At 43.7% G+C, this 24,660-nt stretch overlaps 1 protein-coding gene across 1 annotated transcript in view; it reads right to left on the reverse strand.

Annotated features, from left to right (window-relative positions):
* The window catches only part of TTC28 (tetratricopeptide repeat domain 28), a 726,372-nt gene extending 708,373 nt beyond the window's left edge, over positions 1-17,999 (reverse strand). Inside the window, exon 1 of the mRNA XM_003258029.2 lies at positions 17,756-17,999. Within this exon, the coding sequence (XP_003258077.2) occupies positions 17,756-17,857 (102 nt within the window). The 5' untranslated portion in view covers positions 17,858-17,999. The remainder of the gene's footprint in view (positions 1-17,755) is intronic.
* Between the last annotated feature and the right edge of the window lie 6,661 nt (positions 18,000-24,660).

The raw sequence follows: 24,660 nt of genomic DNA on the forward strand, positions 1-24,660 counted from the left end.
AAAAGATAATTCACCATGATCAAGCGGGTTTCATCCTAGGGATGCTGGGATGGTTCAACATATGTAAGTCAATAAATGTGACTCACCACATAAACAAAATTAAAAACAAAAACCATATGATCATTTCAAAAGATACAGAAAGAACATTTAATAAAATGCAGCATCCCTTTGTGATTAAGGGGATGTCATCTCGGCTCACTGCAACCTCCACCTCCTGGTTCAAGTGATTCTCATGCCTCAGCCTCCCACGTAGCTGGGATTGCAGGCATGAACAAACACACCTCAAAATAATAAAAGCATGTAAGATAAACTTACAGTCAACAACATACTGAATGGGGAAAAGTTGAAGGCATTTCCCCTCGGAACTGGAATGAGATAATGATGCCCATTTTCACCAATTCTATTCGATACAGTACTGAGGATCCTAGCCAGAACACTCAGGCCAGAGAAAGAAGTGAAGGGCATCAAAGTAGGAGGGGAGGAGGTCAAGCTGTCTCTGCCGATGATATGATAGCATACCTGGAGAACCATGAAAACTCCTCCAAAGGACTCCTAGGTTTGATAGGGTTTCAAGTTGCAAAATCGATGTACACAGATCAGTGGCACTGCTATGCCCTGGCAACAATCAAGCTGGGAATCAAATCAGGAACTCAGTCCTTTTTATAGTGGCTGCAGAGAAGATAAAATACATGGGAATATACTTGACCTGGGAGGTGAAAGATCTCTATAAGGAGAAGTACAAAACACTGCTGAAAGAAATCACAGATGACGCAAACAAATAGAAATCTATCCCATGCTCATGGATTAGAAGAATCAATATTGTGAAAATGACCATACTGCCCAGGGCAATCTGCAGATTCAATGCAATTTCTATCAGGATACCAATGTCATTTTTCACAGAATTAGAGACAGGAACCCTAATATTCTTATGAAATCGACAGAGGGCAAGGTGCGGTGGCTCACACCTGTAATCCCAGCACTCTGGGAGGCTGAGATGGGGGGATCACTTGAGGCCAGGAGTTCAAGATCAGCCTGGCCAGCATGGCAAAACCCCATCTCTACTAAAAATACAAAAATTAGCCTGGCATGGTGGTGTATGCCTGTAATCCCAGCTACTTGAGAGGCTGAGGCATGAGAATCACTTGAACCAGGAGGTGGAGGTTGCAGTAAGCCAAGATCACACCACTGCAGTCCAGCCTGGGCAACAGAACGAAACTCTGTTGAAAGAAAGAAAGGAAAGAATGGAAAGAAAGAAATCAAATCAAAAGAGAACCCAAATAGCCAAAGCAATCCTAAGCAAAAATGGCATATCTGGAGGCATTACATTGTTGGACTTCAAATTATACTACAAGACTGTACTAACTGGAATGGCATGGTACTGGTATAAAAGTAGACACATACACTAATGGAACACAATAGAGAACCCAGAAATAAAGCCAAATACTTACAACCAACTGATCTTTGATAAAGCATACAAAAACAAAAACTGGGGAAGAGGACACCCTGTTTGGTATATGGTGCTGGGAAGACTGAATAGCCACATGTAGAGGAGTGAAGCTGGATTCCCTGTCTTTCACCATATACAGAAATCAACTTGGGATGGATTAAGGACTTAAATCTAGGACCTGAAATCATAGAAATTCTAGAAGAAAACTTAGGAAAAACTCTCCTGGACATTGGCCTAGGCAAAGAATTTATGACTAAGACCCCAGAAGCAAAAGCAACAAAGACAAAAATAAATAAATAGGACTTAAACTAGTGAGCTTCTGCACAGCAAAAGAAATAATCACCAGAGTGAACAGACAGCCCACAGAGAGGGAGATGGTATTTGCAAACTATGCATCTAATGTCAAGAATCCACGAGGAACTCAAACAAATCATCAAGAAAAAGACAAATAATCCCATCAAAAAGTGGGCAAATGGGCCAGGCATGGTGGCTCACGTCTGTAATCCCAGCACTTTGGGAGGCCAAAGTGGGTGGATCACCAGGTCAGGAGACTGAGACCATCCTGGACAACACGGTGAAACCCCGTCTCTACTAAAAATACAAAAAATTAGCCAGGTGTGGTGGCAGGCACCTGTAGTCCCAGGTACTCAGGAGGCTGAGGCAGGAGAATGGCGTGAACCCAGGAGGCGGAGCTTGCAGTGAGCCAAGATCAAGCCACTGCACTCCAGCCTGGGCGACAGAGTGAGACTCCGTCTCAAAAATAAAATAAAATAAAAATTAAAAAAGTGGGCAATAGACATTTCTCAAAAGAAGATGTACAAATGGCCAACAAATATATTTTAAAATGATCAACATCGCCGGGCATGGTGGCTCACGCCTGTAATCCCAGCACTTTGGGAGGCCGAGGGGGGCGGATCATGAGGTCAAGAGACCGAGACCATCCTGGCTAACATGGTGAAACCCCGTCTCTACTAAAAATATAAAAAATTAGATGGGCATGGTGGCGGGCGCCTGTAGTCCCAACTACTCGGGAGGCTGAGGCAGGAGAATGTCGTGAACCCAGGAGGTGGAGCTTGCAGTGAGCCGAGATCGTGCTACTGCACTCCAATCTGGGCGGCCAAGCGACTCTGTCAAAAAAAAAAAAAAAAAAAAAAAAATGCTCGACATCAGTAATCATCAGGGAAATGCACATTAAAACCACAATGAGATACCACCGTATCCCAGCCAGAATGGCCATTATTAAAAAAACAAAAAACGATAGATGTTGACATGGATATGGTGAAAAGGAACGCTTATACACTGCTGGTGGGAATGCAAATTAGTACAATATCTATGTAAAACAGTATGGCAATTTCTCAAAGAACTAAGTAACTGAATGGATATGGCTGTGTTCCAGTAAAACTGTATTTCCAAAAACAGGCAGCAGGCTAGATTTGACTCACACCTAACATTTGCTGACCCCTGTTCTAGATCTTCTAAAAGTTGTTTCAGATTCTAAGACCTAAGTTTTAAAAAATGGGAATGAGAGGAGAGGTTAGACTACTACCTTGCTTTATACCTCACAGAAGAGTCAGGAGATCATAGATCATCCCTGCCAACCTTGACTCTTATATTGGTGTAAAATACAGGTCTTGTAAGAGCGCTGGTGACTGTGAAGTTTAGAATCCTATACTTGTATAGTTAGACCTAGGTTTCTCTCTCCCTTGGATTATGCTGAAAATAGTTATATTTGCATTAATTATGCATTCCTAGGTTCCTGCTGTGTTTTGTGTTTGTGTTCATTTCTAGCACCACTTCCTTCTAATTATCTCATGGCAGGTTTCTTTTGATCATGTTTATTTCATAAAAGGTAGCTTATTTTCCCTGATTCTAGTATACTGCACTTTGAGGCTGTCAGAAAACACTGTGAAAGACTCAAAAAGATTACTGGGTATCTTCAATGGAAAACTGGGTGGTCTGGAATGCAGTTTACCCTTCTGTTTTATCCAATTCTAAGACGTTTGCACCTTTCATTGTCTTTGAGCTATTTTCTATTTTTGTACATTGTAGATAACTGATAGCAGTATAAGTGATTCTCGTCCATAGGTACACAAATTATTCTTTCCAAATGGAAGGGTGATCAATTTTCCTTTTCTTCTCCCCTGCAAAGGCCAGTCGTGCATCTAGTATTTAGAAATTCATTTCAGCATTCCTGATTGCCTTTTCATGTGTGGTACTTGGAATTCTCCTCTGAACTAGTTGTAATATCTTACTGGATCACTCATTAATTAATGAGTTAAAGTCTTTGATGTGTGTTCATTTTATGCTTGTATGATAGTCATGATTATACCTTTACAAAAATTGATATTTTAATAGGAACAGGGTCCTCTAGTGGTTTTTATTTCACTGGCTCCCCTCTCACAAAGCCTATCAAAAAAAGAAGGTGTGAAAGTACCAATTAAGTTCAGAGATCAGTAATTGCCTCGGGAATTTTTATTATTTATCATAAGAGCTGAAAAACAATGCTTTTAAAATTTAATGGCATATAACATAAATTATTCATGCTTATGTGTTAAGTGTTCAGATTACATGTATTTGTAACTTGGTTGAATTTGAAGTTTTTTTGTTTTTTTTTTTTTTTGAGACGGAGTCTTGCTCTGTCACCCAGGTTGGAGTGCAGTGGCGCAATCTCGGCTCACTGCAAGCTCCGCCTCCGGGGTTCACGCCATTCTCCTGCCTCAGCCTCTCCGAGTAGCTGGGACGACAGGCGCCCACCACCACGCCCAGCTAATTTTTTGTATTTTTTAGTAGAGACGGGGTTTCACCATGGTCTCGATCTCCTGACCTCGTGATCCGCCCGCCTCGGCCTCCCAAAGTGCTGGGATTACAAGCATGAGCCACCGTGCCTGGCCTGAATTTGAAGTTTTAATAATTAATTTTGACCTTGTATATTTGAATATCTGTCATTATAACTGAACAAGTCAAATGATTTTCTCCATTAGCCTTAAAAGAAGTTGGCTATTTACCAACTTATTTTATTTTATTTTTGAGACGGAGTCTCACTCTGTCGCCCAGGCTGGAGTGCAGTGGCTTGATCTCGGCTCACTGCAAGCTCCGCCTCCTGGGTTCACGCCATTCTCCTGCCTCAGCCTCCCGAGTATCTGGGACTACAGGTGCCTGCCACCACACCTGGCTAATTTTTTGTATTTTTAGTAGAGACGGGGTTTACCATATTGGCCAGACTGGTCTCGAACTCCTGACCTCATGATCTGAGAAAGGGAAAAAAATTTTTAAATATATAATTCCCTTTATTTCAAAGTTGCATAGGAAATTGGAATCATTCGTTTGCTATCTTAAAAACTATTGCTTTTAAGGCCGGCCGCAGTGGCTTACACCTGTAATCCCAGCACTTCGGGAGGCCAAGGTGAGCGGATGACCTGAGGTCAGGAGTTCGAAACCAGCCTGACCAACATGGAGAAACCCCGTCTCTACTAAAAATACAAAATTAGCCGGGTGTGGTGGCACATGCCTGTAATCCCAGCTACTTGGGAAGCTAAGGCAGGAGAATCCCTTGAACCTAGGAGGTGAAGGTTGTGGTGAGTCGAGATCGTGCCATTGTACTCCAGCCTGGGCAACAAGTGCGAAACTCCATCTCAAAAAAAAAAACAATTGTTGTTATGTAGCCTCATTTAATATAATCCCTTCTTCATTATCTAATTTCCATCATCCAAGAAACATTTATATCAGATACTGCATTATTAGTTTAATAACAGTTTTATAACATTCATTTATTCATTTATTTTTAGAGACTGGGTTTCATTCTGTGGCCCAGGCTACAGTGCAGTGGTGCCAACATAGCTCACCGTAGCTTGGAACTACTGGGTTCAAGGGGTCTTCCTGCCTCAGCCTCCCGAGTACCTGGGACTACAGGTACATGCCACCATACCCGGCTAATTTGACTGATAGTTTTGTTTTTTTGAGACAGAGTCTCACTCTGTCACCCAGGCTGGAGTGCAGTGGCACGATCTCAGCTCACTGCAACCTCTGCCTCCCGGGTTCAAGCGATTCTCCTACTTCAGCTTCCCAAGCAGCTGGGATTACAAGTGCGTCACTACACCCAACTAATTTTTGTATTTTTAGTAGAGATGGGGTCTTACCATGTTGGCAAAGCTGGTCTCAAACTCCTGACCTCAGGTGATCCACCTGCCTCGGCCTCCCGAAGTTCTGGGATTACAGGCATGAGGCACCGCACCTGGCCTAAAAAATATATTTTAGAGACTGGGTCTCACACTATGTCACCCAAGCTGGTCTTGAACTCCTGACCTCAAGCAATCCTTCTACTTCAGCCTCCCAAATAGCTGAAATACAGAAAGGTACAACCATGCCTGGCTCAGTTTTGTAACTTTCAATACATGAAGAAATTACACTGCTTACACTGTAATTAATTTCATCTTTTCATTAAATAGATAATAAAATTTGATAATAAACAATGTCAAATACTGCTTGATCAGTATTATAGAGACAAATTCCAGAATGGTGTGCCAACATAACCTTAAACCTCACAATAAAAACTAGGTTTTAACAATATCCACAGGGAAATTATGTTATTTTCTGGCAACAAGTCTAACGTTTAGTAGCAAAAGGTAGTTATAATTGATCACTATGTGTTTAGTGATCATACAAATCAAAGACAGTCTAAGGCAAATGGTTAAGAACAGATTCCAGAGCCAGCCTGCTAAATTAGAATCCAGGGCAACTCAGTTTTCTAGCTGGATGGTATTGGTAAAGTTACTTAACCTCTCTATACTGCACTTGTCTCACATGTAAGATGGGGATAATAGTGCCTACTTCATAAAGTTGTGAGAATTAAATTAGTTAATATATGTAAAGTATTTAAACAGTACTGACACAGAGTATGCACAATATAAATGCCAGTCTAGCCATAATAATCTCAAACACCTATACTTACAGAAGGAAGAGTGCTTCCACACAAATACTCTATAATTTATATGGTTCTTCCAAATAAGTCTAATGAAAATTTTATTTTTCATAAAATGTATTTGGAATTTGTGGTGGATTTCTTAACAATTATTATAAATGGTTTTCATAAATCTTTGTGAATATTAGGAAGCAATGGATTCAACAAAAGCATTATTGGACAGTGGAGCAATATTCGAAAAGACTGTTGCTACACAAGCCAAAAATGACATGGATCCGAGACAACTCAAAACAAAAATATTACACACAGAACAGAAGCAATTGTGCAGTATCAGGAAATGCAATACACTTTTTCTAGTGATAAGAAACTTTCACCAGGCGCGGTGGCTCACACCTGTAATCCCAGTACTTTGGGAGGCTGAGGCAGGCTGATCACAAGGTCAGATCAAGACCATCCTGGCTAACACAGCGAAACCCCATCTCTACTAAAAATACAAAAAAATAGCCAGGCGTGGTGGCGAGTGCCTGTAGTCCCAGCTACTCGGAAGGCTGAGATAGGAGAATGGCAGGAACCCAGGAGGCAGAGATTGCAGTGAGCCAAGATAGCGCCACTGCACTCCAGCCTGGGAGACAGAGCGAAACTCCGTCTCAAAAAAAAAAAAAAAGAAAGAAAGAAAAAGAAACTTCACATGGGGCCACATGTCTAATAAAGGTGACTGAATCCCAAAATTATATTGGTAACATGGAAATTCCTGATAGGGGAAGAATATTCCCAGAAGTGTGACCAGTTAGGGCCAAAATAAAAGGTACAATTTACCCAATTATTATACCTAAGTACCCGGCCTTTTTAAATATATGTCCCTCAATATCAAATTGTACTAAAAATCAGGAAACTAAGCTCCTAGTAGAGAACTGGTCAAAGGGAAGATCTCTGTGGAGTCGACAGTTTCCCCTGTCCTACAATTTGGCAAAATAATCTCATAAGCACAAGAAGGTTAATATGCTTGCATTAAAAATGTTAAGTTACTTATAATCCAATTTAAATGTAAGTTCAGATACCTTAACATGTTCACATTACTTTTTTTAATTCACAAAAACATTCTTATCTATCTTTATTTAAGATGTTTTCCACATACATGCTTAGTGAATTTTATTTTCTTTTAGGAGATGTAAGAGAGTCTACAAATCTTTATTCTACTATTTCCCAAAATATACCCAATTACTGGCAAAAATGTTAATTATTATTAAACTGAACTGGTGAGAAAATATAAAGGTTTATTACTGAATTAAATAAGTTTTTCCATATGCTTGAATTTTTTTATACACACAGTATATACTCTATTATATATATACACAGAATACAACTCTATCAGTATTGAACTTAGTTTGTCATTCCATAAAATGGCCATAGATGGCCTGATCAAGTAATCCTACTCATTTTACCCTGTATTACTGAAAATAAAAATGAGAGGGGGGAGGCAAATAAAGACCTCAATATCTTTAATGATATTTTTTAAGGGTTAGACTTTCATTTTCTGACATTTTCTACACCTCTAATGAAATACATTTCACATATCATAAAACTTACCCATTTAAAGAATCCAATTCAGTGGCTTTTGATGGTTTATTCAGAGTTTTGCAACCATTACCACAGTCTAATTTTAGAATAGTCTCATCACCCCATACCCATCAGCAGTCATTCCCTCCTCCTCCCCACCCAACGTTCATGACAAACACTAATCTTCTTTCTCTCTCTATGCATTTGTCTATGCTTAACTATTTCACATAAATAGAATCATTACAATATGTGATCTCTTGTGACTGGTTTCTTCCACTTAGAATGTTTTCAAGGTTCATCCATGTTGTATCGTGCATCGGTACTTCTTCCTTTTATGGCAGAATAATACTCCACTGGAAAAAATACATTTTGTTTATCCAGTCAACAGCTAGTTGTACTTGTGGCTGTTTTCACTTTTTGCCTTTTATAAATAATATAGCAATGAACATTCATGTACAAGTTTTTGTATGAACAATTGATGTCTTTAGGGTATATATACACGTACGTATATATATACACGTATATATATATATATACACGTACGTATATATATATACACGTATATATATATACACGTATATGTGTATATACACGTATATGTGTATATATATATATACGTGTGTGTATATATATATATATACACACACACACATACATATATATATATATATATATATATATATATATATACACCTGGGAGTGGAATTACTGGGCCATATGGCAAGTCTATGTTTAACATTTTGAGGAGCTGCCAAAGCATTTTCTAAGACAGCTGCACCACTTTACATTCCAGCAATGTATGAGAGCTCCAATTTCTCCACATCCTCACCAGTACTTGTTATTGTCTATCTTTTTAACTTTAGCCACCCCAGTTGATGGAAAGTGGATCTCATTGTGGTTTTGATTGCATGACTGATGACTAATGATGTTGCATACCTTTTCATGTTATTGGCCATTTGTATATCTTTAGGAAATGTCTACTTTTTTGGTTTCACTCTGTCACCCAGGCTGGAGGGCACCAGTGTAATCACTGCTCACTGCAGCTGCGACTTCCCAGGCTCAAGTGGTCACAGGCTACATTTGTTTCTATTTTTTTGTAGAGAAGAGGCATTACTATGTTGCCCAGGCTGATCTCAAACTCCTGGGCTCAAGTGATCCTCCCACCTTGGCCTCCCAAAGTGCTAGGATTACAGGCATGAACCACCTCAACCGGCCTGTTTATTTTTAAATTGGGTTGTCCTTTTACCATTGCATAGTAAGTTATTTATATATTCTGAATAATAAGTCCTTTAACAAATATATATTTACAAATATTTTCTTCCTTGGCCGGGCGCGGTGGCTCACACCTGTAATCCTTGCACTTTGGGAGGCCGAGGCAGGTGGATCACAAGGTCAGGAGATCGAGACCATCCTGTCTAACACAGTGAAACCCCGTCTCTACTAAAAATACAAAAAATGGCAGAGCGCAGTGGCTCACGCTTGTAATCCCAGCATTTTGGGAGGCCAAGGAGGGCGGATCACGAGGTCAGGAGATCAAGATCACGGTGAAACCCCGTCTCTACTAAAAAATACAAAAAATTAGCCAGGCGTGGTGGCGGGTGCCTGTAGTCCCAGCTACTCAGAGAGGCTGAGGCAGGAGAATGGCGTGAACCCGGGAGGCAGAGCTTGCAGTGGGCCGAGATTGCGCCACTGCACTCCAGCCTGGGCGACAGAGCAAGACTCCGTCTCAAAAAAAAAAAAAATTTTTTTTTTCTTCCATTATGTGGGTTTTGTTTTCACTTTTTTCTTGAGACAGAGTCTTGCTCTGTCGCCCAGGCTGGAATGCAGTGGCCCAATCTCAGCTCATTGCAACCTCCACCTCCCAGGTTCAAGTGATTCTCCTGCCTCAGCCATCCAAGTAACTGGGATTACAGGCGCCCGCCACCATGCCCGGCTAATTTTTGTATTTTTTAGTACAGACAGGGTTTCACCATGATGCCCAGGCTGGTCTCGAACTCCTGACGCCAAGTCATATGCCCACCTCGGCCTCCCAAAGTGCTGGGAGTACAGGTATGAGCCACTGCACCTGGACAAAATAAGGCTTTTATCAGAAAATTAAAATAGAAATAAACCCTTTAAAACTAAAACTAAAATACTTTTTTTTTTTTTTGAGACAGAGTCTCGCTCTGTCACCCAGGCTGGAATGCAGTGGTGTGATCTCAGCTCACTGCAACATCCCTCTCCTGGGTTCAAGTGATTCTCCTTCCTCAGCCTCCCAAGTAGATGGGACTATAGGCTAATTTTTTGGGTTGTTTTGTTTTGAGACAGAGTCTTACTCTCTCACCCAGGCTGGAGTGGATTGCAGTGATGCCATCTCGGCTCACTGGGATTACAGGCGCCCGCCACCACGCCCGGCTAATTTTTGTATTTTTAGTAGAGACAGGGTTTCATCATATTGGCCAGGCTGGTCTTGAACTCCTGACCTCGTGATCCACCCACCTCGGCCTCCCAAAGTGCTGGGATTACAGGCATGAGCCACCGCGCCCGGTCTAAAACATTTATTACTAAAAATCAATAATATTTTCTTGCTGTTGAGAAAGAGAAAGCAACAATAATGTCCTTCTACTCTTTGACTAAATACCAGGAATTATTTTGCTAGATACCAAAAGTAGTATTTGGAGAACTGAAGAGGTAATAATAGTAACTGGAGAGTAGAACAGAAAAAGAGGGCAAGTAGGTGTTGTAGTATGGCTGTAATTGGCCTCACTGTGACCACTACAGAAAAAACCCTTTTTCCTCATAGCTATACTGCCCCTAGGCAAGGACGTGAAGAACATACCTTATTTTACAAGATTAATAGCGTAAAACTAACATATAGTAATCTGGAATGTGATTGTTTGAGATCCCACTTGATAAATGATTGTAATGAGGATGTGGTTTTATTTTGTGGATAAAGAGTAGGACTGCTAAGAAATAGCAAATGGCCTAAGCACAACAAACCTGACTTTGTGTTGTGGTTTTGCAGGAGTTAAAAACAGAAGTTGGGCCGGAAGCGGTGGCTCACGCCTGTAATCCCAGCACTTTGGGAGGATGAGGCGGGCGGATCACGAGGTCAGGAGATCAAGACCATCCTGGCTAACATGGTGAAACTCTATCTCTACTAAAAATACAAAAATTAGCTAGACTTGGTGGCAGGCGCCTGTAGTCCCAGCTACTCGGGAAAATGAGGCAGGAGAATGGCGTGAACCCAGGAGGCGGAGCTTGCAGTGAGCCAAGATCACACCACTGCACTCCAGCCTGGGCGACAGAGGCTCCATCTCAAAAAAAAAGCTAACTGTGAATGTTAAATAAGAGAATGTATTATTATTGTATGTGGTTCCCCCCCCTTGCCTGGTACGTACTTGGCATTTCCATGTCATAGTGGAAGTCAAAAATCACCATGATCTTGTTTCAACATACTATGGACATAGTTCAGAAAATGTTAGGACAAATTTGATATCAACATTATTTGCACTCACAGAATTGCATAAAGAGTATCACTTTGGTAAAGATGAAAATTACTAAATTATTGTCCTCTAATGTCAATCATCATAAAATGAAAATCAAATTAGCATTGATACTCATATTTTGCTAAAACATGCCTATAGAAAACTGGTTAGTGTTTGTTTTTGGAAGACTATAGATAATACAGTGTGAATATACAAGAAACATGAGATGTTCCAAGCATCATATTTGTATCATACTATGTCTCTAGTTTCTCTTCTTAGAAAATAACAATGCACCTGGCCGGGCGCGGTGGCTCATGCCTGTAATCCCAGCACTTTGGGAGGCTGAGGCGGGTGGATCATGAGGTCAGGAGATCGAGACCATCCTGGTCAACATGGTGAAACCCCGTCTCTACTAAAAATACAAAAAATTAGCTGGGCGTGGTGGTGGGCACCTGTAGTCCCAGTTACTCGGGAGGGTGAGGCAGGAGAACGGCATAAACCCAGGAGGTGGAGCTTGCAGTGAGCCAAGATCGCGCCACTGCACTCCAGCCTGGGCCACAGAGCAAGACTCCGTCTCAAAAAAAAAAAAAAGAAAAGAAAATAACAATGCACCCAGCTGCTGAAGAGACACCAAAATAAATGTTCTACCAAGTTTAAGTTCAAACATCAGGCTTCCCTCTAACAGTTTTAAAAATAGCAATAATTTAAAGGAAGAAAGATTGTAACCATGAAATTTAATGAAAAAATATTGTTGCTGCTTTCAGGAAAAAAGTAGTGAAAAAACAGCACACAAAACAAGAATCGTAGAGTAAAAATAAAGAGCTTTCAATTATACTTTTATTATTTTTAATATTTAAAATTCACTGTCAAATATTCTATATAGCAACCTTGATTGCACATGCATTTGCAATACAACTATGTGGTATGAGAGACTTGTCTTCTTTAGTGGTTCCTGAAGCACTCACAGGGATGTCTTGGGTCGTAGAAAGGTGATGGGGACAGGAAGAGGCTTGGGGTTTCTGTTTGTGGTTTTTTCTTGTGGTTTTTTTTTGTTTTTTTTTTTTTTTTTTTTTGGTCTGTGGTTTTGGAGTTTTTGTTTTTCTTGGTTTTTGATTGGGTTTGTCTGTTTTTTGTTTTGTGGCTCACTTTTAACTGGAATTAATTAGCAGAAGAAGATAAACAACAAATATCAAATCCCTACCACAGGCAAGGCATTGTTCTAAATATATACCTACATCCTCTTTTATTTAACAATTCTTTGGAATTGATATTACTATGCAATTATACATATGAGAACCATAAGATGCGTAAGAGTTAAGACCTGTTGGCTGGAGCAGTGGCTAATACCTGTAATTCCAGCACTTTGGGAGGTTGAGGCCGGTGGATCACTTGAGGTCAGGAGTTCAAGACCAGCCTGGCCAACACGGTGAAACCATGTCTCTACTGAAAATACAAAATTGGCTTCACATAGTGGTGCACATCTGTAATCCCAACTACTCGGGAGGCTGAGGCAGGAGGATCGCTTGAACCCAGGAGGCAGAGGTTACAGTGAGCCAAGATCACACCACTACACTCCAGCCTGGGCGATGGCAAGACTCAGTCTCCAAAAAAAAAAAAAAAAAAAAAAAATCGGTAAAACATGATCATTGTAAAAATCCCAGCTGTCTTTTTTTACAGAAATTGATAAGCTGATCCTAAAATCCATTTGGAAATATAAGAGATCCAAAATAGCCAGTCTTGAAAAAGAACAAAGTTAAAGGACTTACACTTAATTTCAAAACCTATTACCAAGCTACAATAATGAAACAGTGTAGTACTGGCATAAAGGCAGAAAGAAATACAGATCAAGAGAACAGAACTTAGAGTCCAGAAATAAAACCTTATATATGTTCAAGTGATTCTCAAAAAAGATGTGAAGACCATCAATAAAGGAAAGGACACTCTTTTCAATATATAATGCTGGGATAATTTTTTGTATCCATATACAAAATAATAAATTTGGACCACATACAACACACACCTCACACCACACACAAAAATTAAATCAAAATGGATCAACAACCTAAATATAAGGGCTAAAAGCATACAACTCTTAGAAGAAAACATAGGGGTAAATCATAGGGCTAAGTCTTCATGACCTTAGATTTGGCAATGGCTTCTTAGACATGAAACCAAAATCATGAGCAACAAGGAAAAAACAGATAAGCTAGACTTCCTCAAAATTAAAAACTTTTTTGGCATCAGAGGATATTATCAAAAGAGTAGACAGGGTGTGGTGGCTCACACCAGTAATCCTAGCACTTTGGGAGGCAGAGGCTGGTGGACCACTTGAGCCCAGGAGTTCCAGACCAGCCTGGGCAACACGGCAAAACCTCATCTCTACAAAAAATGCAAAAATTAGCCATGCCTGTAGTCCTACCTGCTCAGGAGGCTGAGGTGGGAGGATCAACTGAGCCCAGAGAGGTCCAGACTGCAGTGAGCTGTGATCCCACCACTGCACTCCAGCCTGGGTGACAGAGTGAAACCCTGTCTCAAAAAAAAAAAAAAAAAAAACACGTAAAAAGAGGCATAAGCCTCTTTTATAGGTGCAGTGACTCACATCAAAGTGTAATCCCAACACTTTCTGGGAGGCTGAGGTGAGAGGATCTCTTGAGGCCAGGAGTTCAAGATCAGCCTGGGCAACATAGCAAGACCCCTTATCTACAAAAAATTTTTAAATATTTGCCAGGTGTGGTGGCACGTGCCTGTAGTCTTAAACAATCATATGACCCAGATAGTCTATTCCTTAGAGATATACACAAGGGAAATGAAAATATACATCCACACTAAAATTTGTACACAAATGTTCATAGCAGCATTATTCATAATAGCCAAAAACTGGAAAAAAACTCACGTGCCTATCAACAGAGGAACTGATAAAATATGGTATATCCATTCAAAAGATTCCTCAGCATTAAAAAAGAATGAAGTGCTGATATACGCTACAGCATGGATAAACCTTGAAAACACTGTGCCAAGTGAAATAAGTCAATCACAAAAGACCATATGTAGTAAGATTTCATTCTGTGAAACCTCCAGAAGAGCTAAACTCAGAGACAGAAAGTAGGCTAGTTATTGCCAGGGACTAGGGGAAAAGGGAATAAGGATGACTGCTAATGGGCATGGGATTTCTTGTGGACTGATGAAAATGATCTGAAAGTATCTAGATACCTGTCTTGTTTGTGCGATTCTGTGAACATATTATAAACCAGAAAATTCTGCACTCAAGGGGTTGATTTCATGGTAGGTGAATTTATCTCATTTATGTTTATCTCAATAAAGCTTTTTAAAGACACTTTAAAAAGACATGTCTGTATAAGCTACAAAAATAACACACTGAGAGACTAAAATGCCTAATTTTTCCATTTTTCTTCTTCAGCGCAATCTCAAGTCCAAAAGTCTTTCCTTCCTATATATGCATATTTTGTCCAGTGAAACAGGAAACTCTATTAATTTATTAGAAATTTAAAAAAAGCCAGGTGTGGTAGCTCACAGTTGTGCTTCCAGCTACTCAGAAGGCTGAGGCAGAAGGATCACTTGAGGCCAAGACTGGGAGTTCAAGACCAATTGAGGCAACATAGCTAGATCTTGTCTTTAAAAATATTTTTTAGGCCAGGCACGGTGGCTCACGCCTGTAATCCCAGCACTTTGAGAGGCTGAGGAGGGCAGATCATTTCAGATCAGGAGTTCAAACCAGCCTGGACAACATGGTGAAACCCCATCTCTACTAAAAATACAAAAATTAGCTGGGCGTGGTGGTGGGCACCTGTAGTCCCAGCTACTTGGGAGGCTAAGGCAGGAGAATTGCTTGAGCCGGGAGGGTGGAGGCTGCAGTGAGGCCAAGATCATGCCATTGCACTCCAGCCTGGGTGACAGAGCAAGACTCCATCTCAGGGAAAAAAAAAATATATATATATATATTTTTTTTTTCTTTAAGTTAAAACCCTACTGAAATGAAACCAATAAAATAAAATTCAACTTAATTAAAAAATAGTTCCTGAAATATTAATTTTCAAACAATTCTATTTTAGCTTTGGCTCTGAACAAAATATAAACCTCAATTTCAAAATATCACAAAGATTGGCTGGGGGCAGTGGCTCACGCCTGTAATTCCAGTACTTTGGGAGGACGAGGCAGGTGGATCACTAGAGGCCAGGAGTTCCAGAGCAGCCCGGCCAACAGAAGGAAACCCAGTCTCTACTAAAAAAAAATACAACAAAAAATTAGCCAGGTCTAGTAACCCCAGCTACTCAGGGGGCTGAGGCATTAGAATCGCTGGAATCTGGGAGGTGGAGGTTGCCGTGAGCGGAGATCATGCCACAGCACTCCAACCTGGGCGACAGACTGAGACTCTGTCTCAAAAAAATAAAAATAAGGCCAGGTGCTGTGGCTCACGCCTGGAATCCCAGCACTTTGGGAGGCCAAGGTGGGCAGATCACTTGTGGTCAAGGAGTTTGGGACCAGCCTGGGCAACATAGTGAAACCTCCTCTCTGCTAAAAATACATAAATTAGCTGGGCGTGGTGGCACACACTTGTAACGCCAGCTACACCAGAGGCTGAGGCAGGGGAATCGCTTGAATTCGGGAGATGGAGGTTGCAGTGACCTGAGATTGTGCTATTGCACTCCAGCCTGGACGACGGAGTGAGACTCCGTCTCAAAAAAAAAAAGGAAAAAAAAAGAAAATTTAAATTTAAAATTTTTAAAAATCACAAAGACTACAAATACTCAGGTTTAAGCAAATTCCCACCTTTCTTGAATTAACAGTAATTCATATTTGCTTTGTCAAAAATGTAGAGATTTACCTGCCCCAATGGAATGAAATCCTAAAAGCCTAGTGTTCCCAAATGATGAAGAGAAAGAAACATGCATATTTTAATTTAGAATTTTGATTCAGAATTAATTTTAACCTAGCTGGAGTATACATAATCATTTATGTATTTACTTACTTATTTAAGAGACTGGGTTTCGCTGTGTTATCCAGGCTGGAATGCAGTGGCACAACCTTGGCTCACTGCAACTTGTACTTCCTGAGCTCAAGCGATCCTCCCACCTCAGCCTCCAGAGTAGCTGGGACTGCAAGTGCACGCTACCACACCCAGCTAATTTTTGCGGAGACAAGTCTCGCTATGTTTCCCACACTGGTCTCTACCTCCTTGGCTCACTACAGCCTCAAGCCCCTGGGCTCAAGCAATCTGCCTCCCAAAGTGCTGAGATTACAGGAGTGAGCCACTGCACCCGGCCTAGTGGATAGTGTATACTAAGAAACATATACCCTGCTTTTGCCTAGAACATACTGAAAACACGGCATTAAAAACAATCACAAAAGTTGGGAGCTGAGAAAAATCATATACAGTAAAACAAATCTGACAGATAATCTCAAGAAGCTCCTGAAAATGTCTCAAGAACTCCTATGCTGCACTCTCCCTAATAATTTAGACTTTCTACAGATATTTTCTGATCATCTACCGTGTGCCAGGCACCACGCCAGGTACGAAGATGCCATGGTGAGGTATACACAAAACCGGCTCCTGCTTGCAGGAAGCCTACTCTCTAAAACAGTGCTTGCCAAGCTCGACTGATCACAACTTCGGAGCTTGTTTAAGTTCAAAATCGGCTTCCCTACTTTGGTGAGCCACAGTCCGTGGCATTTTATCAGGTGCTCCCAATGATTACTACGCTCTAACGGGTTTGGGAGGCAAGGGTGGGGGTAAGCTCGAGAGCCCAGAGCCATCCCGTCCAGCGGGAGCCCCACCTCTAAAGTCCATGTCGCTCAGCATCCTTCCCCCTGACTAGTGGCCCAAACACAGCACGAAGCTGAAGTGGGTGGAACGCTTTCCAAAACAGCCCTGTGTGATGAGCCACCGACAGACTTGCTCGCCTCCGAGGACGAAGAGCTCACTCCTCACAAACCCCATCCGGGAAAGGTAACACCTGAGCCTCCCGGGCTGCGCCGACACCTGTCTCCCGGTGGGTGCCGCCTACCGCTCCGGGGGACTCCAGTCCCCAGGTTCCGCCCCACGGGGACTAGGGGGAAGGGGGAGGCGCCGCGCGCATTAGGCGCCGACTGTATACCGACCCCCCCCCCGGTGTGCGCAGGCCAACACCCATACACACCCTCACACACCCACACACACTCTCGCGGAAACTGAGGCAGGCCGGCAGCGGACCAGGTCCCGCCGCCTGACGGCTCGCGGCTGGGATCGAACCCGGACTGCGAGACGCCTTCCGCCTCGCAGGCGCTCCTCAGCCGCTGAGGCCCGGCCCGGCTCCCACCGCCGGAGTTTCACAAAGAAAGTCTCCCGGCCCGAGCCCCTCACGCACTCACCGGCGCCGACGCCGGCGGCGACTCGGGCTCCCGCTGCCTTCGGCTCCTTGCGGGGGTCGGCCCTTGGGTCGGCTCGGGCGCCGGCGACGGCGACTGCTCCATCCCCACGGGGCCCGGGCCGCGTCCGCCTCGAGCTAACGGTCCCGCCAGCTAGGCGCGCGCGCCGGTTCCGCGCGCCATGTTCCCGCCGTGCTGCGCGCCGCCGCGGCGCCCCTCACTGCCCCGAAAACGCGCGCGCGCCCCCGCAGGCCCACACATGCACCGCGCACGCGCGCGTTCGCCGCGCACCCTCCCCGCGCGCCCCGCCTCGCGCCCTCTGAAGCTGGCTGTTGTTCCCAGTGTCTCGCCCACCCCCGCCGGGCCCGTCCTACTCGGCGGGTGAGCGCGCCGTTCCCGGCTCCGCACCGCCGCCTGCCTCTCTGCAGACCACCCCGGACCCGACCCCTCGGCCATTTCCCCACACTGCCCCTTTCGCTTCCCCCACGACGCGGGGCCTGGGACGCGGGTCCGGGCCAAGAGGAACTTCCCTGCAAGAAGTGCCGAGCTAAGGACGCTACTAAGGATACGGGATCGCCATCGTGGAGGTGTGCAAGCACGTGCCTGCGTCCCGGGGACAGCCAGACTCAACGGAGAAGCTGAGTTCAAGTCCCACATCTCCACTAACCCTTGCGTGCTAAGGTCAGGGCTTCGGGACTTGTTTCTCCTAAATCTTTTTTTTTTTTTTTTTTTTGAGACAGTCTCGCTCTGCCACCCAGGCTGGAGCGCTGTGGCGCGATCTCGGCTCACTGCAAGCTCCGCCTCCCGGGTTCACACCATTCTCCTGCCTCAGCCTCCTGAGTAGCTGGGACTACAGGTGCCCGCCACCACACCCGGCTAATTTTTGTATTTTTAGTAGAGATGGGGTTTTACCGTGTTAGCCAGGATAGTCTCCATCTCCTGACCTCGTGATCCTCCCGCCTCGGCCTCCCAAAGTGCTGAGATTACAGGCGTGAGCCACCGCGCTCGGCCTGTTTCTCCTAAATCTAAGGACTCGATATAATAATCAAGAGAAAGCCTCAGCACCGCGCCTAGCACGTAGTAGGTAGTGATCAAGAGAGAAGACCTCTTAAGTGGTTTTAATGGTTAAGGACCACAGGTTCTCAAGAAAGGGAAATCTCAATTCAAGTCCCGCCTCCATCTCTTGAAAACAGAAACCTTGAACAAGTCACTCAGAGGAGCCAAAGATCCTTGATTTCTACATGTGCAAAAGGGAAGTGTGGCAGTAGCACTGCACAGGGTTGACTGAGCTTTCAGGGAGATGATGACTGTACGATCATGCCTCTCTTAATCACGGGATGGTTCTGAGAAATGCCTCCTTAGGTGATTGCGTCATTGTGCAAACAGCAAAGTGCATTTACACAAACCTTGTATAGCCTTGTATAGCCTACTACACACCTAGGCTGTATGGCGTAGCCTATTGCTCCTAGGCTACACACCTGTACAGCCTGATACTTTACTGAATATACTATAGGCAGTTGTAACACAATGTAAGTACTTGTGTACCTGAACATAGAGAAGGTACAGTAAGAATAGAATATAAGAGATTTTAAAATGGTACTCCTGTATAGGGCACTTACCATGAAAGGAGCTTGCAGGACTGGAAGATGCTGTGGATGAGTCAGTGAGTGTGAAGGCACAGGACCTTACTGTACACTACTGTAGACTTTATAAACACCATATGCTTAGGCTACACCAAAATTTTTTAAAGCTTTTCTTCAATAAATTAACCTTAGCTTACTGAAATGTATCTAAAAAAATTTTGCCGGTTGTGGTATCTCACACCTGTAATGCCAGCACTTTGGGAGGCCGAGGCAGGCAGATCATTTGAGGTCAGGAGTTCGAGACCATCCTGGCCAACGTGGTGAAACCCTCATCTCTACTAAAAATACAAAACTTAGCCAGGCATGGTGGTGTGCACCTGTAATCCCAGCTACTCAGGAGACTGAGGCAGGAGAATCGCTTGAACCCAGGAGGCAGAGGTTGCAGTGAGCTGAGATCGTGCCACTGCACTCCAGCCTGGGCAATTACACGCATGGAGCTGTCATCTCCTGTGATAACAATGCCTTCTTCTTCCAGAATACTTCCTGAAGGACCTGCCTGAGGCTGTTTTGTAGTTAACTATTTTTTAATGTAAGTAGAAGACATACATTCTAAAATTATGAAAAACACTAAATACACCAGGGCTGGGCACAGTGTCTCATGCGGGTAATCCCAGCACTTTGGGAGGCTGAGGCGGGCAGATCATTTGAGGTCAGGAGTTTGAGACCAGCTCGGGCAGTGTGGTGAAACCCCATCTCTGCTAAAAATACAAAGATTAGCTGGCCATGGTGGTGGGTGCCTGTATTCCCTGCTACTCAGGAGGCTGTGGCAGAAGAATCGCTTCAACCTGTGAGGCAGAAGTTGCAGTGAGCCAAGATCGCGCCACTGCACTCCAGCCTGTGCGACAGAGCAAGACTCTGTCTCAAAAAAATAAAATAAACCAGTAACATAGTTGTTCATTATCAAGTATTATATATTGTATGTAATTGTACATGCTATGCTTTTATAGAACTGGCAGCACAGATTTGTTTACACCAGCATCACCAGAAACACAGAAATGCGTTACCCTAACATTACAACGTCTACGTCACTTAAGCAATAGGAATTTTTCAGCTCCATAATCATCTTATGGTACCACCGACTTACATGTGGTTTGTCATTGACTAAAATGTTATTATACAACACATGACTGCATATCCCAGGGCCCAATGCTTGGCACACACAAAGCTGAGTTTCACTGGTGTAATTCCCACCCTATCCATCCAAGACTCCTAAAAGTTTAATGAAAGGGGTTCTGCTCCCAAACCCTGTGGTATAAGTAGCTGGGAGGAGTTCGCCCGACTTGGGGCTGCAAGGACTCTTTCTTCCCACATCTTTGCTTTCCTTTCTTTCCCCCACACTTCTCTGAAAACCCTAAAGTTGGCAGAAAAACGGAGAATGTTTTCCCTACTAACAAAAAGAATCTTCAAGAGTCTCTTGGAATTTGTAAATGGTTGCATATACTAGTCTGGTTTTTTTTTTGTTTTGGTTTTTTGTTTTTGTTTTTGTTTTTGTTTTGAGATGGAGTCTTGCTCTGTCACCCAGGCTGGAGTGCAGTGGCACGATCTCGGCTCACTGCAACCTCTGCCTCCCAGATGCAAGCGATTCTCCTGCCTCAGTCTCCTGAGTAGCTGGGATTAAAGGCACGCACCACCACGCCCGGCTAATTTTTTTGTATTTTTAGTAGAGACGGGATTTCACCATGTTGGTCAGGCTGATCTCAAACTCCTGACCTTGTGATCCACCTGCCTTGGCCTCCCAAAGTACTGGGATTACAGGCGTGAGCCACCGCACCCAGCCTTCTAGTCTGGTATTTTTCTTATTCAAGTAACAAGGAAAAAAAAAATACCTCCACCAAGAGTAAAACAAAAAAAAGGAACAAAACTGATAGCATGACTGAAAAGGCCTGGGGTGGTACCTCACTTAAGGCATAGCTGGATACAGGCACTTATACAACATAAGTCTCTCTAATCTCTCAGTGCTTGCTTCCCTTTGATTACTTCATTCTCATGCAGTTCTTTCCACATAGTGGCCTGAGCAGCTCCTAACTCACATCTGCCCAAGAAAGCAGAGGCTGTTCCCCAATAGTTCCAGCCAAAGTCCCAGGACTGACTTTCACTGGACCCATTTGGGCCACATGCCCCTGCCTGAGCCAATCACCACATCCAGCCTGGGCAGACCTGGCTTTCATGAAGCCCCTTCAAGAAGCGGTTGGGGTCATCCCCTCCAGAAGGACATGGGGAAAACCAGAAAGTGGGAGGAGGGATGCTTCCTTCTGAAAAATAGGGATGCAATTACCACAAGAGGTATCAGGTACAGGGCTGGCACAAACAAGAGCTATCCATGGCACCATCATGTAGGCATGCAGCAGGTCCACCATGAAGCAACCTGGCTGCTCCACAAAATGGAGTCACAGTTAATTCAGCCAATGAGAAATATCCCTCTACCTGGGTTCCCACCATTCACCCCAGGCCTGGCACGTCCCAAATTTGCTTGGTCAAAGGACGTGAATACAAATTCTAAGGGCCCCTTGGAAAGTTCCAGGGAAAGGAGCATAGCGAGGTTGGGGTGGAGTTTGTAGAGACTGGCTGACTGGCTGCTGACATCTTCATGAGAACAGCAGGTACCTTGGTGCATAATAACAGGCCAGGTTATATTCTCATCCTCGCCCTCATAAAGATACAGGTCTACAGTCTCTGAAACCTTTGGGCCAGATAATTTGTGAAATTTATCCAATTTTAGGAAGGTGGTAAGGCATATCTACTATGTCTATGCTGCACAAAAAGCTGAAAAGATTATCTTACTTCTCTGGCTCAAGAACTTTCTATGACTCCCTCTGGCTACTTATGTGGCTCCCCCACCCTTAATGATAGAAGCCAACATTCATGAATCCCTTACCACATGCCAGGTACTTTATAGACCTGCCTCCTCCAAACAGCATAGAAGAGGTTGGTACTCTTACCACACCCATTTTATAAATATGGAAACAAAGGCTCAGCAATTTGAGGTAATTTACCCAGAGCCAAAGTTAGGAAGTGCAGAGTTCAGATTAGCACAATATTGTTCTCGCCATTGCCATCCCAGCTCCATTTGTTCATGTTTCAAAGTCCTACACCCGCCTCTAGCTGGGGGCCAGTGGGAACAGCTCCACAGCAGAAGAAACCTCTAGGAACCCCTTCAGCTTCTGCAGTGGTGGGGGTGGGGAGTAGATACTTAGCTTTACCATCCTCTCCCATAACTTTTTTTTTTTTTTTGAGATGGATTCTCACTCTGTCACCCAGGCTGGAGTGCAGGGTGCGATCTCAGCTCACTGCAACCTCTGCCTCCTGGGTTCAAGGAATTCTCATGCCACAGCCTCTGGAGTAGCTGGGATTACAGGTGCCCACCACCACACCTGGCTAATTTTTGTATTTTTAGTAGAGATGGGGTTTCACTATGTTGGCCAGGCTAGTCTCAAACTCCTGACCTCAAGTGATCCACCTGCCTCAGCCTCCCAAAGTGCTGGGATTGCTAAGCCACCATGCCTGGCCCCATCTCCCATAACTTAATGGGATAGGGAAAAGAATTCCTCCAAGATAAAATTAGAGTGAGGTTAGGAGAGGAAGTAGGTGCTGGGTGGCCTTAAATCAGCAGCTGATTTCTCCCATTGGTGAGTCAATTAGTTTTCTATGGCTGCTGTAACAAATTACCACGAACTGATTGGCTTACAACACAGACTTAATATCTTATTGTTCTATAGGTCAGAAGCCTCAAATCAGTTTCACTTGGCTAAAGTCAAGTTGTAAAGGACTGATTCCTTCAGGAGGTTCTGAAGGGAAAGCCCATTTTCTTGCCTTTTTCTGCTTTTAGTGGTTACCTATATTCCCTGGATTGTAGTCCTTTCCTCCATTTTTAAAGCACACCACTCCAATCTCTGCACAGTGCTATGGTTTGAATGTGTCCCCCAAAGTTCATGTGTTGGAAATTTAATCTCCAATGCAACAGTGTTGAGAGGTGGGACCTTTAAGAGGAGATTAGGTCATGATATTATCTCAGCAGAGGGTTAATTATCATGGGGGTGGGTTCCTAATAAAAGGATTGAGTTCAGCCCCCTTTCTCTCTTGAGGTGGTGCTTTCCATCATGGGATGACACAGCAAGAAGACCCTCCCCAGAAGCAGGCCCCTTGATCTTGACCTTCCCAGCCTCCAGAACTGTAAGAAATAAACCTGTTCTTTATAAATTACCCAGTCTCAGATATTGCATAGCAATACAAAAAAGACTAAGACACTCAGTCATCATCGCATTGCCATCTCCCCTGACTGCTGAGTCCCTCTTAAAAGAGCACTGTAGGCTGGATGTGGTGGCTCACGCCTGCAATCCCAGCACTTTGGGAGGCCAAGGCGGACGGATCACGAGGTCAGGAGTTCGAGACTAGCCTGGCCAACATGGTGAAACCCCATCTCTACTGAAAAAACAAAAATTAGCTGGGCATGGTGGCGAGCGCCTGTAATCCAGCTACTCGGGAGGCTGAGGCAGGAGAATCGCTTGAACCTTGGGAGGTGGAGCTGCAGTGAGCCGAGATTGTGCCATTGCACTCCAGCCTGGGCACCAAGAGCAAAAAACTCCGTCTCAAAAAAAAAAAAAAAAAAAAAAAGCACTGTGATGGGACACTGGGCCCACAGGCAACATAGGATAAGCTCCCATCTCAAGATGCTTAATCACATCTGCAAAGTCCCTTTTGTCATGGAAAGGAACATAGTCACAGATTCTGGGGATTAAGATGAGGACACTTTGGAGGGGCCATTATTCAGCCTACCATGGAAGATATCATGACAGGTAGTTAACACAAAATGCTCTAGACACAGAGAAGGGCGGCTGGGCACGGTAGCTCATGCCTCTAATCCCAGCACTTTGGGAGGGAGGCGGGCGGATTGCCTGAGGTCAGGGGTTCAAGACCAGCCTGACCAACATGATGAAACCCCATCTCTACTAAAAATACAGAAATTAGCTGGGCATGGTAGTGGGTGCCTGTAATCCCAGCTACTTGGGAGGCTGAGTCAGGAGAATCGCTTGAACCCAGGAGGCGGAGGTTGCAGTGAGCCGAGATCGCACCATTGCAGTCCAGCCTGGGCGACAAGCTCGAGACTTCATCTCAATTAAAAAAAAAAAAAAAAAAAAAAGAAACAGAGAAAAGCTGGCTAACTCTCCACAGTGGGAAAAATGTCCCAGGAAACCACAGCCTCCACATTAAATATTCAAATGAGCTAAAACCCATCTAATTGGCAATCTCAGCCTTATTCCTTTAAAC

Source organism: Nomascus leucogenys, chromosome 7b, assembly GCF_006542625.1.
Source record: "Nomascus leucogenys isolate Asia chromosome 7b, Asia_NLE_v1, whole genome shotgun sequence".
Taxonomy (NCBI): domain Eukaryota; kingdom Metazoa; phylum Chordata; class Mammalia; order Primates; family Hylobatidae; genus Nomascus; species Nomascus leucogenys.